Consider the following 13,451-nt stretch of genomic DNA (forward strand, 5'->3'; position numbering starts at 1 on the left):
CTTTTATTAAAATGTGTATATTTAGAAATGATCCCCTGTTTTCTGGAGCTCCTATGTATCAGTTACTCAGAGGACTAAGTCTACTGATATCTTTCTATATTTTGATTATAAAATTCCAACGTGAAGATACTGGAAATGGAAAACTTTCACTCAGGTATTACTTTCAGAAATGCATTGATAAGATCTCATATCTTGCTACTGAAAGACAAGTCCTAACGAAGAAATCCCTACCTTGACCCAAGTGAATGTCTAATATATTTGTTAGACCTTATGGAGGAATTCTATACTTCTAATGTTGGGCGATGAATGAGGAGGAAACAGCAGCTTTTCGTCTTTATCAGAGTTCATGGTGGTCTGAATGACCAGGCAGATGAAAAAAATATATATTTCTCTTTACCATTGACAGGAAAATAACATTTTTGGTAGCATTCTTTTTGCATATCAATGAGTAAATTGAACAATGTTTTCACATATCAGCTTTAGCTGAGTTTTTGACATTCTAGTATTTGGAGGCAGAAAGTTTTCTGATCTTTAAAGTTGTTTATAATATTGTTGCTTTCTGAGACTCTTACATCTAGATGAAGCTGACAGGTAAAGCGTGGTAAATGTATTAAATGCTGTGTCACTCAGTTGTCTGTATTTATGTTTATGTAAGTAAGCCAATGTATAAAAACCTTATTACAAGACTATGCTGTTCTTAATGCTAGCTATTCTGTTCATCCAAGGAATCAGCATCTTTACTGAGTTGTGAGGCTTTTGTTAATTTAGACTGAACCTTAACATAATTAGCTTTAAACAGTTCATTATGTTTTTTTCTTTAAGTTCTCATTGAATTTTAATACGTTTAAACTTTAATGATTAATTTTCATGGAAAGGTGGTCATCTAATACTTCAGGTTTACCGTTATTCCTTACTGTCCCTTGTGACTGGGATTGCTGTTCTCTCCATATTTTCTGTAACTTGCTAACCAGGGATCTGCCTGCCCTGTCATTCTTCATTCTTTCATAAAATTTGTGCTTTATATATCTTGACATTTTTTCTTTCTTACTTGTTTGAATGAGATCCAATTTACCTCTCACTTTCAGAATTCTCTTATAATGCTTTTGGAGCCTGTCTGCTTAAGTTTTAATTACAGGACTGAAAAGACCTTTGTGAGATGCTATTCTTCCTTGAGTCTTCTTTGTTGTTTACCCAGTGTAGCACTCTTGGCTAATAAAGTTTCTCTCTTATTACCATGTCACCAAAACATCTCTGCATTTTCCTATCCTCTTAATCTTTGTTATTTTCCATCTGAAAATCCACATTTAATTCTCATACCTGTGTAAGATTCTAGAATTGTTTTTTTTTTTTTTTTTTTTTTTTAACTATTTGTTTGATTAATGATCATCTCTATTGTATTTGTCTCAAGAAGATATGTTTTTATTTGATCTAGGATTTCCATAGTGGGTATGTCAGTGAATGATAAAAGTAACTGATCCATTTCCCTTAATATTAGAAACATGAAAAATACTGTTCTGGAGTAATACAGATTAATAAATCTAATTGCTAGGTTTAGAGTCCTTCATAATCCCAATATTATTCAAATCCTTTTTCTTTTAAAAGTTAATAGCTCTTAAAATATTCCTCCCTGTGTAATTCTCATCCATTGTAACATGTAATTTATAGTTTTATTGAAAATCCCCAACAACATAGCTTACATTTCCCTGATCTAACCATGTTAAAATTCCTAATAATCTGCAAGAAGAAAGGGACTTGATTCTGCTTAAAATGTGTAGGGATAGATACTGTTAATTTTCCTTTAGGTGATTTTAATATACCTTCTTTCTTCTTTCTTCATTTGTATAATTCAGAATTCAGGACAGATGAAATAGATTCAACTGATTAATTATCTCTTTGACTTTTGCCATTTTTGGTAGCTGTGTGGTAGCTGTACATTCATTGTTCTTAGATAACTTTTAGTCTTACTTTGTAAAATTATTTATTGCAAAAGTCTTTATTACTTTAAAAACCCTCTTTCTCTTGAGAGTTATTCAACTCTCACCAGTTAATGTCCATAAGTTTTTGATTTATTCATTCCACTGTAATTTTCCAGCCTGTACCAAAACTTTTTTTTTTTAGGATGTAACTCCACCAGTTTATCTTATATATGTTTATTATTATTGCTTGACATGCTGTTGTGTATGTCCATAGCCATAGCAGCAAAACACATGTATACTATTTAAAGCTCCAATCCACTTTATAAACCAAAATGGCCAGAAAGTGTTCCCCTGTATTCTCATGAAAGTCCTACTTATGCATCTCAAAATTAGTTTTATGGCCTTTATCCTTTCTTGTTTTCCACAAAATATTGAGCTTTCTTCCCACTTCTGATAGACAGAAATGTCTAATTCCTTCCTACACGATGAGTAAACTTCTTAGACTCTCTTGAATTCCCATATGGAGATGTTTAGGCACTGCATTTTATTTTTCAGAAACTACTGGCCTCTTTGGACTTGCACAGAGATGTACTTGAGGATTCCTTTCATTCACGTCCATTATTATTCTGTATTTATTCTCATCCCTTTCTTTCTGCTCTTTGTCTCTCTTTAGCTCTAAAATATGCATTTTTGCCTTCTTTGCTCTGTATGCCCTGTTTCCTAATGAGGACAGCACTTTTTTCTTCCTGCAAGTTTTTTGTTCTGCTCTGAATCGTGATCTTCCAATGGGTGCCTTCTGGGGGATTAGTGTTTCAAATTGGTACATGTGGCATCTGTTCAATAAACTATGTGCAAGTACTTTCAGGAAGAGAGAAATATCAGCAGAGTGTTATTGGAGTGTGCCATCATCCTCTTGAGTGTTAGCTGTCCTGTAAACCACCAGGTCCGATTCTTTAGCACAATAAGTTGGTTGTGCAGGTTGTTGTCATCCTGCATATTTATTGGGAAAAGACTGCATTGATGCAGATAAGCTGCCCATAAGAGTTGGCAGAGGATCTGCACTATTTGAATGAGCACAAGCCCTGTATGGAGTATGAGCTCTATATTAAATGCACACTGTTTTTTCAAATTTATGCCGCTGAAGCTGCAGGAATGAGAAGATTGATTTACTCTATGGAAATTAGAATGTAGGGACTTTGATGTTAAATCCTGTTGTCCTCTTCTGGTTTATGAAATTGAAAAGGAATAGGTAAAAATATTAGTAATAAGAAAACTTGAATAGGACCACAGGGGACAGAGCTGATGGTCAGCAGTAGCATGAAAAACTGCTTTGTTTGACAGGCTGGGCTGATGATGCAGCAACAGGAGAGTGCAACATGCGGCCTGATTCACAGAAATCAAGTTCTTAGATGGAACTAAAACCCCATAAACCAAACTGAATGCCCAAGAATCGCCCTCACCCCAAACTAGGTATTTATCATCAGGATGACTGAACTGGCTTGAAGAGATGAGAAATATACCTCTGAAGTGTAAAATATATTCAGGCAAGTCTGCATCAGATTTATATTGCTGGGATGCCGAGTTATTGATCTGTAAGCTCACCAAATGCTGAGCAAAATTTACGAGATAAAACTCACATAATGGAAAAATAAATATGTAACAGCTGGCTTCTTCAGGGGAAACCCTTTAGAAGCATGAGAGGAAATGATTTTATTCAGATCTTTGGGGTGCTTGATATTATTGTGTAGATCTGTACTTCAGAAATTTTAGTTTGAATCCATTAGGGAAAAATACATTTTCCCTAATATGTTTTAGAGGTATTTTATTTTCATTTTTTTCTTGTCGAGAAACTAGTTAAAGAAAAATGAAAAGAATGTTAAATAAAAAAAAAAAAAGAAGAGAATATATAAAAAGATTTTGACAATGAAAGGAACGTGTCTTCTGAAAGGTGCCTTTAAGAGAACCTACTTTTTCAGTCTACACACTGTTTGATATGACCATGAAATATTTATCTCTTTATAAATACATTTATTTACATAGCTGGCTTTGGTATGCAGCAAATAATGTGCTGCCCAGTCATTTTGCATGAGATATCAGGTTTTAGTTCAAGTTTTTATTTTTCAAATCTAAGATATTTAATGTGTTTGTATTTTGTCATTATTTCCTGCCACGGGAGCTGGATTAATTTTATTCAGAATCCTTGTTTTGTTCTGATTTATTTTGCTCCGTTGTTGTTATGAGGCAGGGGAGCTGCAGTGTACTCAAACAATGCTGCTCATTCAGATGAAAGAAAAGGACAGATTTGTGTGGATGCTGTTGCACCCTGAAGGGGAACGCTGGAGAGAAATGACGAAGAGGATGGTGACAGGGATGCTGGTCCTGCAACAGGAGTCATTCAAGCTAAATGGAGCTCGCAGAGGTGGGACAGCTCTGCGTGAGCTGCCCTTGGGACACCTGTCCCCAGGGAGCATCACTGACACCTCCAAAGTGGCACTTCATCTGTGATACCAGGCAAATTTCCATCAGATTCATATTGCTGGGATGCTGTGGCCCAGTATTCTCAGGACAAAGTTCTGAACTCTCCGAACATGAAGTGCTAATAGTTTATGTTGCTTCGGTAAAATTCTGAAGATCTTTAGTGTCCTGAAATACATTAAGCTATTGTTGCTCTTGGCAATCCGCTATTAACCTTCTTTCATGCTGTGATTAGCCTTCCATTTATACTTTGTTTCTTGTCTTTTAATTGATAATAGGACTTGTGCCTTGTGGCTTCCAAACTAATTGATTCTTTTTAGGAGCATGAAAAGATCCTTTCCATCAGGGATGGGGTGCATTAAGCTTTTTTGATGGAGTGATACAATGGGCTAGGGTTGATGCTGTTTCTGGGCTAGTTTAATTACATTCAACACATCTCCTTTGTATGATCCTTTGTTTTCACTATAAAAACAAGTCTTTCAGACTGGAGAACTTACTTACCAGTGTTGTGCTGGTTTATCCCTATTGTGTTATACACGTGTAGGTGTTTTTATAAAGAATCATTCATTCCTGATTTTCTCAAGTAATTTCCCTTCATATTGATCCAACTCTCTTTAGATTGTAAGTCCTGGCAAAGGTAACAAGAACTTTTACAAAGATATGGCATCACTTTCCTGTACCCTGGTTATCCTTAATTAGGCACAGCTTTGCTAAAAGGTACAGTAGATGTCTGGTTGTATTGCCTTAAAAATTGAACATTAACTTATATAAGGCCTTGCCAGTATATAGGAGATAATCCTGATATATTCCAGATACGTTAGTGATAATTAGAAATGTCTCATTTAGGTGTTTATATGAGAAACATTTTTTTTTCATTCTGAAGGGAAAATGAAGTTAAGGTCCAGGGAAAAAAAAAAAAAAAAAAGAAAAAGAAGTGTTAGATACCTCCTGAGGAGTGAAAAACCAAATTTGAAAGTAATCATTGCAACCAAAATACAGCCCTATGTATTTCTCTCTCTGACTGGCCATCATTGCTTTTTAACATAGTATTGGTATGTATGCCAGCAAGTACGTGCCTATGTGACTATATTCACAGATAATTTATTTATTGGCTTAAAATTACATTATGCAAGTAGTATCAGAACTGATTTCCTCTTCCACTCTACCCCCAAATCACTACCTTAGTAAAAATATATAGAGAAACAAGATACTTTAGAACCCAATTTATTATCTCCTGCTGGTAGCAATAACCTGAAAATAACAGCAAATAGTAAAATTTCAACTTGAAGCAGACACTGGTGCTGGGAACAGCTGTAGTCGCATTTATAAAGGATAGATTCAATATAACAGCTAAAGAAATGTGCAATGTTTCAGAGGCTTCCAGATTAGTACTTGATTGCTTTTTCAAGTTTATTCTGTAGATTGAGAAGAACACAGGAATTTAAAATATATGAACAAATGTAATAAATAAGCTGCTACTTGAACGAGAGATACTGCCTCCCACCATTCCCTCCCTGACTTCTCTGCCTTTCCCCTCGCCCCCAAAAGATGACTACTGCTTTTCCAAGGAAAATAAGTACATAAAAAACAGTTTTTCTAGGTGAATGTAGAAAATACCATTACAAAGTCAATTACTGAGCACAGTCAGAAGGCTGTCTGGTATTTAAAGACAGGCCTAGCAGCTGTGTTCATTTATTGTAGGCATAATCTGAGTTTTCTTTATTTATTTTTTTCTTTTTCTTTATTTTATTTTTTTCCCCTTCCTGAACAGGGAATCCCTGTCCAGGCTATCTGCACTTTTTTGGAGGCTGTGATGTGTGAGGATTTTGGCATTTAAAAAGTTCATAGAAAAAGACACTTTATAGTTCATAAAGAGAAGGATGTTAATTAGAGTATAAAAGAATGGCAGTGTTCAAGAAGGTACTGAGGGTAGTGAGTATTGCTTTTAAAGAACTTTATATGATTCATGAGTTACTATAAAGAGCTGAATTAAGTTGAGGGTGTTAAGATGAAGCTGAAAAGAAACAAAACAATGTCAAAGAGATGGAGAGGCTTGAGAAAATACTACAGATGGCTAGTGAATGAAGAGAGTGGTAGTACCTGTTCAAACCAGAAGAAAAACATGGAGAATTAGGGAGAATCGATTACTCTCAGAGCTGAGACAAATGTTTGTAGAAAGACACGACTGCGCCATTCCAGTTTCTGTGGTCCACTGCCATGCAGCACGCAGATGGGTGAAAGATGAAGCTCAGACATCGAGGACGTGTCAAAGAGGGCTGTAAAAGCAGCCCACCTCTGTGCTGCTTCTTCCTCTGCACTCAAAATCTTCCCCCATTTCCTCCCTGCTACAGCTTTGTAGCAAAAAAGTGAAGGCATAGTCACCAGACTAAAAGCAACTCAATTTGAGCAGACACTCAGGCAAAAAATCCCATCAAGCTTTTAAGTAAAACTGATGGAAATCAACTGATAGAAATAGTTGTCAATCAAATTGCTGTCAAAGAGACAGAACTCTTTTATGGAGCCCCACTGGTCCATCCACTCCCTCTGGCTATCGTGCTGGGAATGGTGGGTCTTTATACCCACCTGGTTGTTCAAAAGAATGAGATTGTATGCGTGTTTCCTAATGCAGCTGGTTTCTTTTTGTTCTTGGCTTATTTCTGAAGACTTTCACTGGAGGATTGTAGTCAGTGCAGAGTGAATATAAACTGGCACAGCCCTAGAATATATTTGGATTTTTGATTAAAATAACCCGTGCATTTTCTGATCTACATTTCAAGACTATATAGAACGGCTCAAGGAAGTAGGAAAAGCAGCAGTATTTTTCTAGGGCAAAGTAGCATATTGCTTCTGGGAATCGTAAGGGGAAAAGAGCAGCCAGTGCTGGAATTAAATAGAGCATCAGCCCAAGGGAGGAAGAGGAGTGGGAAGCTGGTTGTCGGGGAGAAGGCGGCAGGCATTTCCACCAAAATGAGAAAGAGTCTTCCATGAGTCTGATATAGCCAGTAGGCTCAGTTTTACACTTGGTGCACCAGCAATAACCTGGCCTTTTAACTTGGTAATATTTTTTTTGTTGTTTTTCTTTCATTCAAACTAAATTTAAAATACCCTTAACAAAATGAGTTAGTTTTCAAAGCAGGAGACCCAACCTACTTTATCTAATATTCCACATTTCAACAGTTAAATTGCTTCTACATTACAACTTAAAAATCAGTGAGGGGAAAAGAGCCATTGCTAGCAACAACACCTTCGGTTAGAGCACAGTAGGACTGGACTTTATTCTTTGGGTTTACCATGTGCAGTCAGATTTATTTCCTTTCATTTATTTGACTGAACTTTCCAAAAACGGTACAGGTTTGCAAAGCTTGATGCTGAAAGGCAGGTTAAGCCATGCATGAGACTTCTTTGTAAAATGCATCCTCTTATCCTTAAAACTCTAATATTTATCTCATTCTGTCTGTCACTCTCCTTGCATGGTCTCTAGAAAAGTTGTGCTTATGTTAGCATTCAGCTGAATTGGATTTATGCCATGTTGTAATCTCTAAATGAACATGTCAAAGGCTGTAGAGTGTCTCAAAAATCATTCAGAAAGTGGTCTTTTTTTTACTAATGGGTTATCTTTCGGGTTAGAATTAAATCACAGCTGTTGTTTAGTCCTGTTATTCTGATGAGTTGGAATCATAAGTACTGATACTGGTCTTAAATCTTAACTTTGGGACTTGTAAATTGACATTTACTGAGATTTTGAGCAGTGAATTCATGTGTTTAGAAGAAAAAAATAGTGTTCTTCAAAAGATTATTTTTTTAAAGCAAACAAGTAAGTATCAGAAAAAAGAAAAGATTGCTCATACTTTTATAAATGCTTTACCAGTGAGTTTCATGCATGGAAAATGGACATTAAAAAAAAAAAATGAGGATGTAGCACACTCAGTAGCAATAAAAATTAACGAAGGCTTGGTAATACCATAGCAGAGTAAACACAGACAAGCCTTTGCCTTTTGAAGGACCATTTTGATACTGATTTATCTAAAGAGAAATCCAAAGTCAGCCCATCATGTAGTTAAAATACGGTGTTGTATAATGACTCAGAAGATAGACTTAAGTCTTCTCCCTTCTTTTCCTTCCTGCTCCAACCCCAAATGAAAAGACGAGATGTTAATTGAAAGTAGAAACTGCATGTGATAAATGAAAATACAAAAGGTATTTTCAAATACCTTTCAAAAGGTATTTTCAAAGCTTTCCAAATTTATTGTCAATATCAACAAAACCAGTACATGGTAGTTTGAGATCAGCTTGTCTCTTGGATGCAACTTGGATGGAGAACTGCGCAGCTGATCCACGCCTTCCTTGGATGGAGGCAATTAAAATAAACACCTCTACTGCCAAGTGGGAAAGTCTCTTTCTGCATGTGTGTGTGGAAGAAATGGAGAGCGCTGCTCATTTGTTTTTTGAAAGCAGATGAAGAAAATGTGAAGGTCTGGATTTGGTCTTTGATCCAAAAGTGCCTGTGCTCCTGAAGGATGATTTGCAATCATCCCCCTGTGCTCAGACTTTCTTTTATCTGCCTTTGCCTGCTTCCCAGTTACAATGTGAGCTTTTTGGATTCCCTTCTTATGCATCTTTCTCTTCAGTATGAAGAGGTCTCCTTGTGTATAAATGCAGAATAGATTCCAGTCTGTTTTTCTGGCATTGTAGAAAATCAGCACTGAATTTATCAACGATTTCCCATTAAGCATAGTCTGAAATTGGTCTGCTGAATATGGATGATTTAGATAAAACTAAGTGCCTTGCAGAACAGAAGATTAACTTTTCGATCTGGGAGTTAAGTCACTCAAAAAGCAGTGCGTTAGGGTGTGTTTTTGGAAGCTAACGCCACCAGTAAACTCTGGAGCTCTGTGCATTGGTCAAGGTAAAATTAGACTCCTTTTCTTTTTTTCTCTCTCTTTTTTTTTTCTTTCATTTTCTCCTTAGTTAGTAGACCAGTTGATGGGAAGTTCTGCCTGGGTCCTGCTCCCTCAGCCTCCCAGCTATGTAACCTGCCGTGTCCGTCTGAGTGCGAGGTGTCTGCCTGGTCGGTGTGGGGCCCCTGCCTTCCTGAAAACTGCCAGGACCGCCAGGGGAGAAGAGGTAAGGGCTTTTCTTACCTGTTGCTTACAGCGTTCTGGGATCTAAAATGTAAAATGGAATATTATAACTTTGCAGAAGCAGTGGTGTCAAATTCTACATTGGGGCCCTAATGTATGTGTTTTTAAATTAACATAGGATGGAGCTCTTACAGGCGCATACAGGACTGGAAAAGCTTTAAAAGCTTTTTGCAGTTATTCTTGAAAGAAAAAAGGGATGAGATTTTCAGCCTGATTCAGATCCTCTTTTCCTGCACTGAACTTGTAGAAAGGGAAGATTTCTTGCGATAGCAACTGCAGACCTCCAGAGTATGAGGGGTGTCTCTCTCCCATCTCCTTCAGAAGTCCCGCAGGGTGCTTTGGCTCAAGGGGAATATAGGCATGAGGTTGAAGGGACTCAGGACTGAGCTGTATCCCATAGCTCTGCCATGTTGCAGTTCAGGCTGAGCCAAGAGGTTTTCCTGGGTTAGGTTTCAATTCCTGGAAGAGGAGTATGCAGCTATCTATTAATATCCCCTTGATCTTAATAGCCCAGAATACATGCTGTTTGCTGTGACACTTGGAGATTCATTGCAGAGCCTTTCCTTCCTTTACAATGAAAGTTGGAAACATTACTGTTGGAGTTGTGTCAGAGAATGAATATTATTATTTGGAAATTACGCTTTTCTGAAAACAGCAAAAGTTTTTAAAGTGACTTGATCTCTTCAGAGTGTTTCAAATTACAAGGAATTAATATAAGTATTTCTAAATATAAAGGTTTGCAAAATTCATTTCATTTTTAAATTGTTATAAAATGAAAAAAGAACATTTTAAAATTGTGTCGAATCATTTGTTTTTGCTGATGTGAGAATGGTGGAAGTTTGGTCTGTTGTATTTTGTCGGAATGTTTTATTTTTTATTTCCTTTTCTGTTTCTTGTTGTAAGGCATTTCTATGTGGTCTCCACTAATGCTGTATATTTGCCCAATGTCTGAGACACTGTCATAGGAAAGACCACCACCTATTTCTTCTGCCTTTATAATAATTGTCATTTACATAACAAAACATGCTGAAAGGTACTTGCTATTAGTTCTGCATTTTATACAGCAACCTGACTTTTGGTTTTATTCAGAAGGAGGTAGATTATGTAATCAATTCTTTCATTATTTCTGTAACCTTTTTCTTCCACTTTACATTTGAATCTACCAATTTAATAGAATATCATTTCAAAGAGGTCTGATATGCATTATGTATCAGAAATCCTTATACCTTCATAAGGCAGAATACTAATTTCATAGTAAACTGCTCTGTTGTATTTTAAAACAGGTTTTGTCAGTAGTGGATTCCCAGGCAGAGTGTAGATGTCCTTTATATCTTCAGCTTCTTTACTGTTTCTCTCTCTTATCTCAATTTTATTATTACATTAATATATGCATCAATAGCTAATTCTTTGTTTTGGACATGTCTTTTTAACCCACGTTGACTAAAATGAAAAAAGAAATATGAAAAATACGGGGCTGCTGAAATTCTTGATGTGCTATTGGATTTTGCATGCCCAGATTGTGGGAAATTCAGCCAGATACCATCCCAGTCAATTCAATAATTGCAAGTGGTGTTCTCTTGTTAGTCTTTATATCCTCCAGTTCCAGATGCCATAAATAGTCTTCTTTCTACTAAATTTTTGGTATATTTTGCGGTTGTCCAGTTAATTCACTTTCTATTTTCCAGGCTTTAAAATGAGACAAAGACATGTAATCATGGATCCTGTAGGCCCTTCAGCGGGTTGTCCACATCTAGTGGAATCTATTCCTTGTGAAGACCCAGTATGTTATGAGTGGATTATTTCAGAAGGAATATGTGTGACTGACCATGGAAAATGTGGACTTGGAAACCGCATCCTGAAAACTGTATGCAAGAACAAGAAAGGTAGGTAATGGTGTCATCTTAAAAGCTTCCCTTTAAAATGGATTTCGTCTGAAGAGCAGTGAAAATTATTTACAACAGCTTCCTACTGAATTTTTATGAAACCTCTGGATTTCTGAGTTGACTGTGGTGATCACCAGTGTTAATGTTGCCTGTGATTTTGCTTGGAGCCTCTGGTCTGTTGTATTCTAAATGAGATGGCTCACCAGTATAGGTCATGTTTTGCCCCTTTGGCCTACAGTGTACCTCTTCCATGTGACAAGAGTGTGATACCAATGCCTTGGTTCTCCCTAGAATACTTTTTTTTTTTTTTTTTTTTTCACATACTGTGCAAAAGTAGGGCTGTCACGGAGGCCAGCAGCACCATGGACACAGTAACAAAATGAATCTGGCTCTTTACATTACTTCTGTCCTCAGTTTTCAGCATGCAGTTTGAGTTTGTCTTTTTATAACAACCCACTTACCATGATATGAAGAAATGTGGAATGCTCAGTTGTGCTGTTAAAATTAATACAAGAATCTAAATGAAATGACGGCAATAAGCAATGCTTTACTCACTTGACAGCAGTTTGAGACCTGCAGTTTACACGTTGTTAATAATGAATAAGTACATTTTTATACAAGGTTTACAAACAACCAGCAAAGGCTGATTTCTCGTACATGGTTTGAACTTCAGCCAGAAGTTTCATTTCTTGATAAGGTCAGTGTTGTCAGATCTTTAGATTCAATTACATGGAGCACAATTTTGAAGTTAGACTTTACTGTCATCTCAAAAGTGGCAAAATCATGGAACTTTAGAGCCTAATTTTATATCTGAGATGAGGAATTATTTTACGTGGTGCTCAGACTGATCACAGGAAGCAATATCAAGTTGATAACAAAGAGGGGTTAATTGGCAATTGGTGAAAAACAGTGTGTCATTTACGAGTCAATGGTATCTGGCAGAATTGAATTATGGCTGCTTTGTCCAAAGAGTAAAGATTCTTCTGAAATAAATTATAACTCTATGTGGCTGTCTTGCAAGTTTGTGGAAGTGGGGCAAAATCTTCAACTGTTGTAAAAAAATGACCTAGCCAGAATAGACTAGAGAGCTCTCTCTCAACTCTGAGTGGTCTCTTCAGTTGTGTGATCGTAACTGTAGGTCCAGTCCTGCAGTGATGTGTGCAGATGGAGCCTTGTACTGCTAAGGAGCACCACGCACTTCGTGCTGTTAAAACTGTGCCAACATCCATTTCTGTGCACCAACTAGAGACTCGGAAGGAAAGAAGATAATGTGGCAGATGCTCATTGATCTCTGATCAAACTGTTCTCTGTGGCTATGATCTTTAAGAAGCCAGGCCTTTGAAGTGTCTCTTCTGCATTTAATTGTTCAGAAAGATATTGTAAGTCTCTTTTTCACTTCCATTACTCTGTGCATGTTCTAGTTACAAAATAGCAATATTGGGATGTTCTTCCTGCCCTGCCACCCCAAAGCAAACATTGTCATTATACATGATCATTGTCCATTTCTGACTGAGAAGGCTTCCCAAAATGGATTAGAAGCATTGGTTATTACTACTTGTAGGGTTTCCTGAATTTTTGATCCAATAGGATAGGACTGGCAAAGTCCTTAAAAAAAACAAACAAACAAACAAAAAAACTACACTACACTAATATTAATTGCTTTCTTTATAACCTAGTGATTCCCACGGTAATAAATGGTATATTTTTTTGGGTAAAAGCTGGAGTAAGCAGCAGGACTGCATAAAGTGTTTTGCCTGGCTTAGTTGGCTAATAGGTAGTGGGAAGCCAACAGGGAGTCATGGGAAACTGTAAGAGAAATCAGGTAAATCAGGTTACAGGTAAAATAACATAAGCACAGTCTTTATGCTTAGCATTTATATAGAAGTCCAAATTCTATGCAAGCAACTGCCTTGCTGAAAGCATTTAGGGTACTGCTTTTTGTGTTGATATTTTCATTTACTTAAGCACCTTTTGTAGAGTTCAATGCTGTAGCCTAAAATTCAGTCATTTATCCATTGTCATCTATGGTTAGCGTG

The 13,451-nt window shown here is 36.7% G+C and overlaps 1 protein-coding gene across 8 annotated transcripts in view; it reads left to right on the forward strand.

The window, feature by feature from the left end:
* Positions 1 to 13,451, forward strand: part of THSD7B (thrombospondin type 1 domain containing 7B) — a 395,835-nt gene that overhangs the window by 208,773 nt on the left and 173,611 nt on the right. For all 8 annotated transcript variants that reach the window (XM_072040738.1, XM_072040735.1, XM_072040736.1 and 5 more), the window contains exons 7-8: positions 9,360 to 9,515; positions 11,218 to 11,415. In XM_072040738.1, the coding sequence (XP_071896839.1) occupies positions 9,360 to 9,515; positions 11,218 to 11,415 (354 nt within the window). The remainder of the gene's footprint in view (positions 1 to 9,359; positions 9,516 to 11,217; positions 11,416 to 13,451) is intronic.

This window comes from Anas platyrhynchos, chromosome 7 (genome assembly GCF_047663525.1).
Source record: "Anas platyrhynchos isolate ZD024472 breed Pekin duck chromosome 7, IASCAAS_PekinDuck_T2T, whole genome shotgun sequence".
Lineage (NCBI taxonomy): Eukaryota > Metazoa > Chordata > Aves > Anseriformes > Anatidae > Anas > Anas platyrhynchos.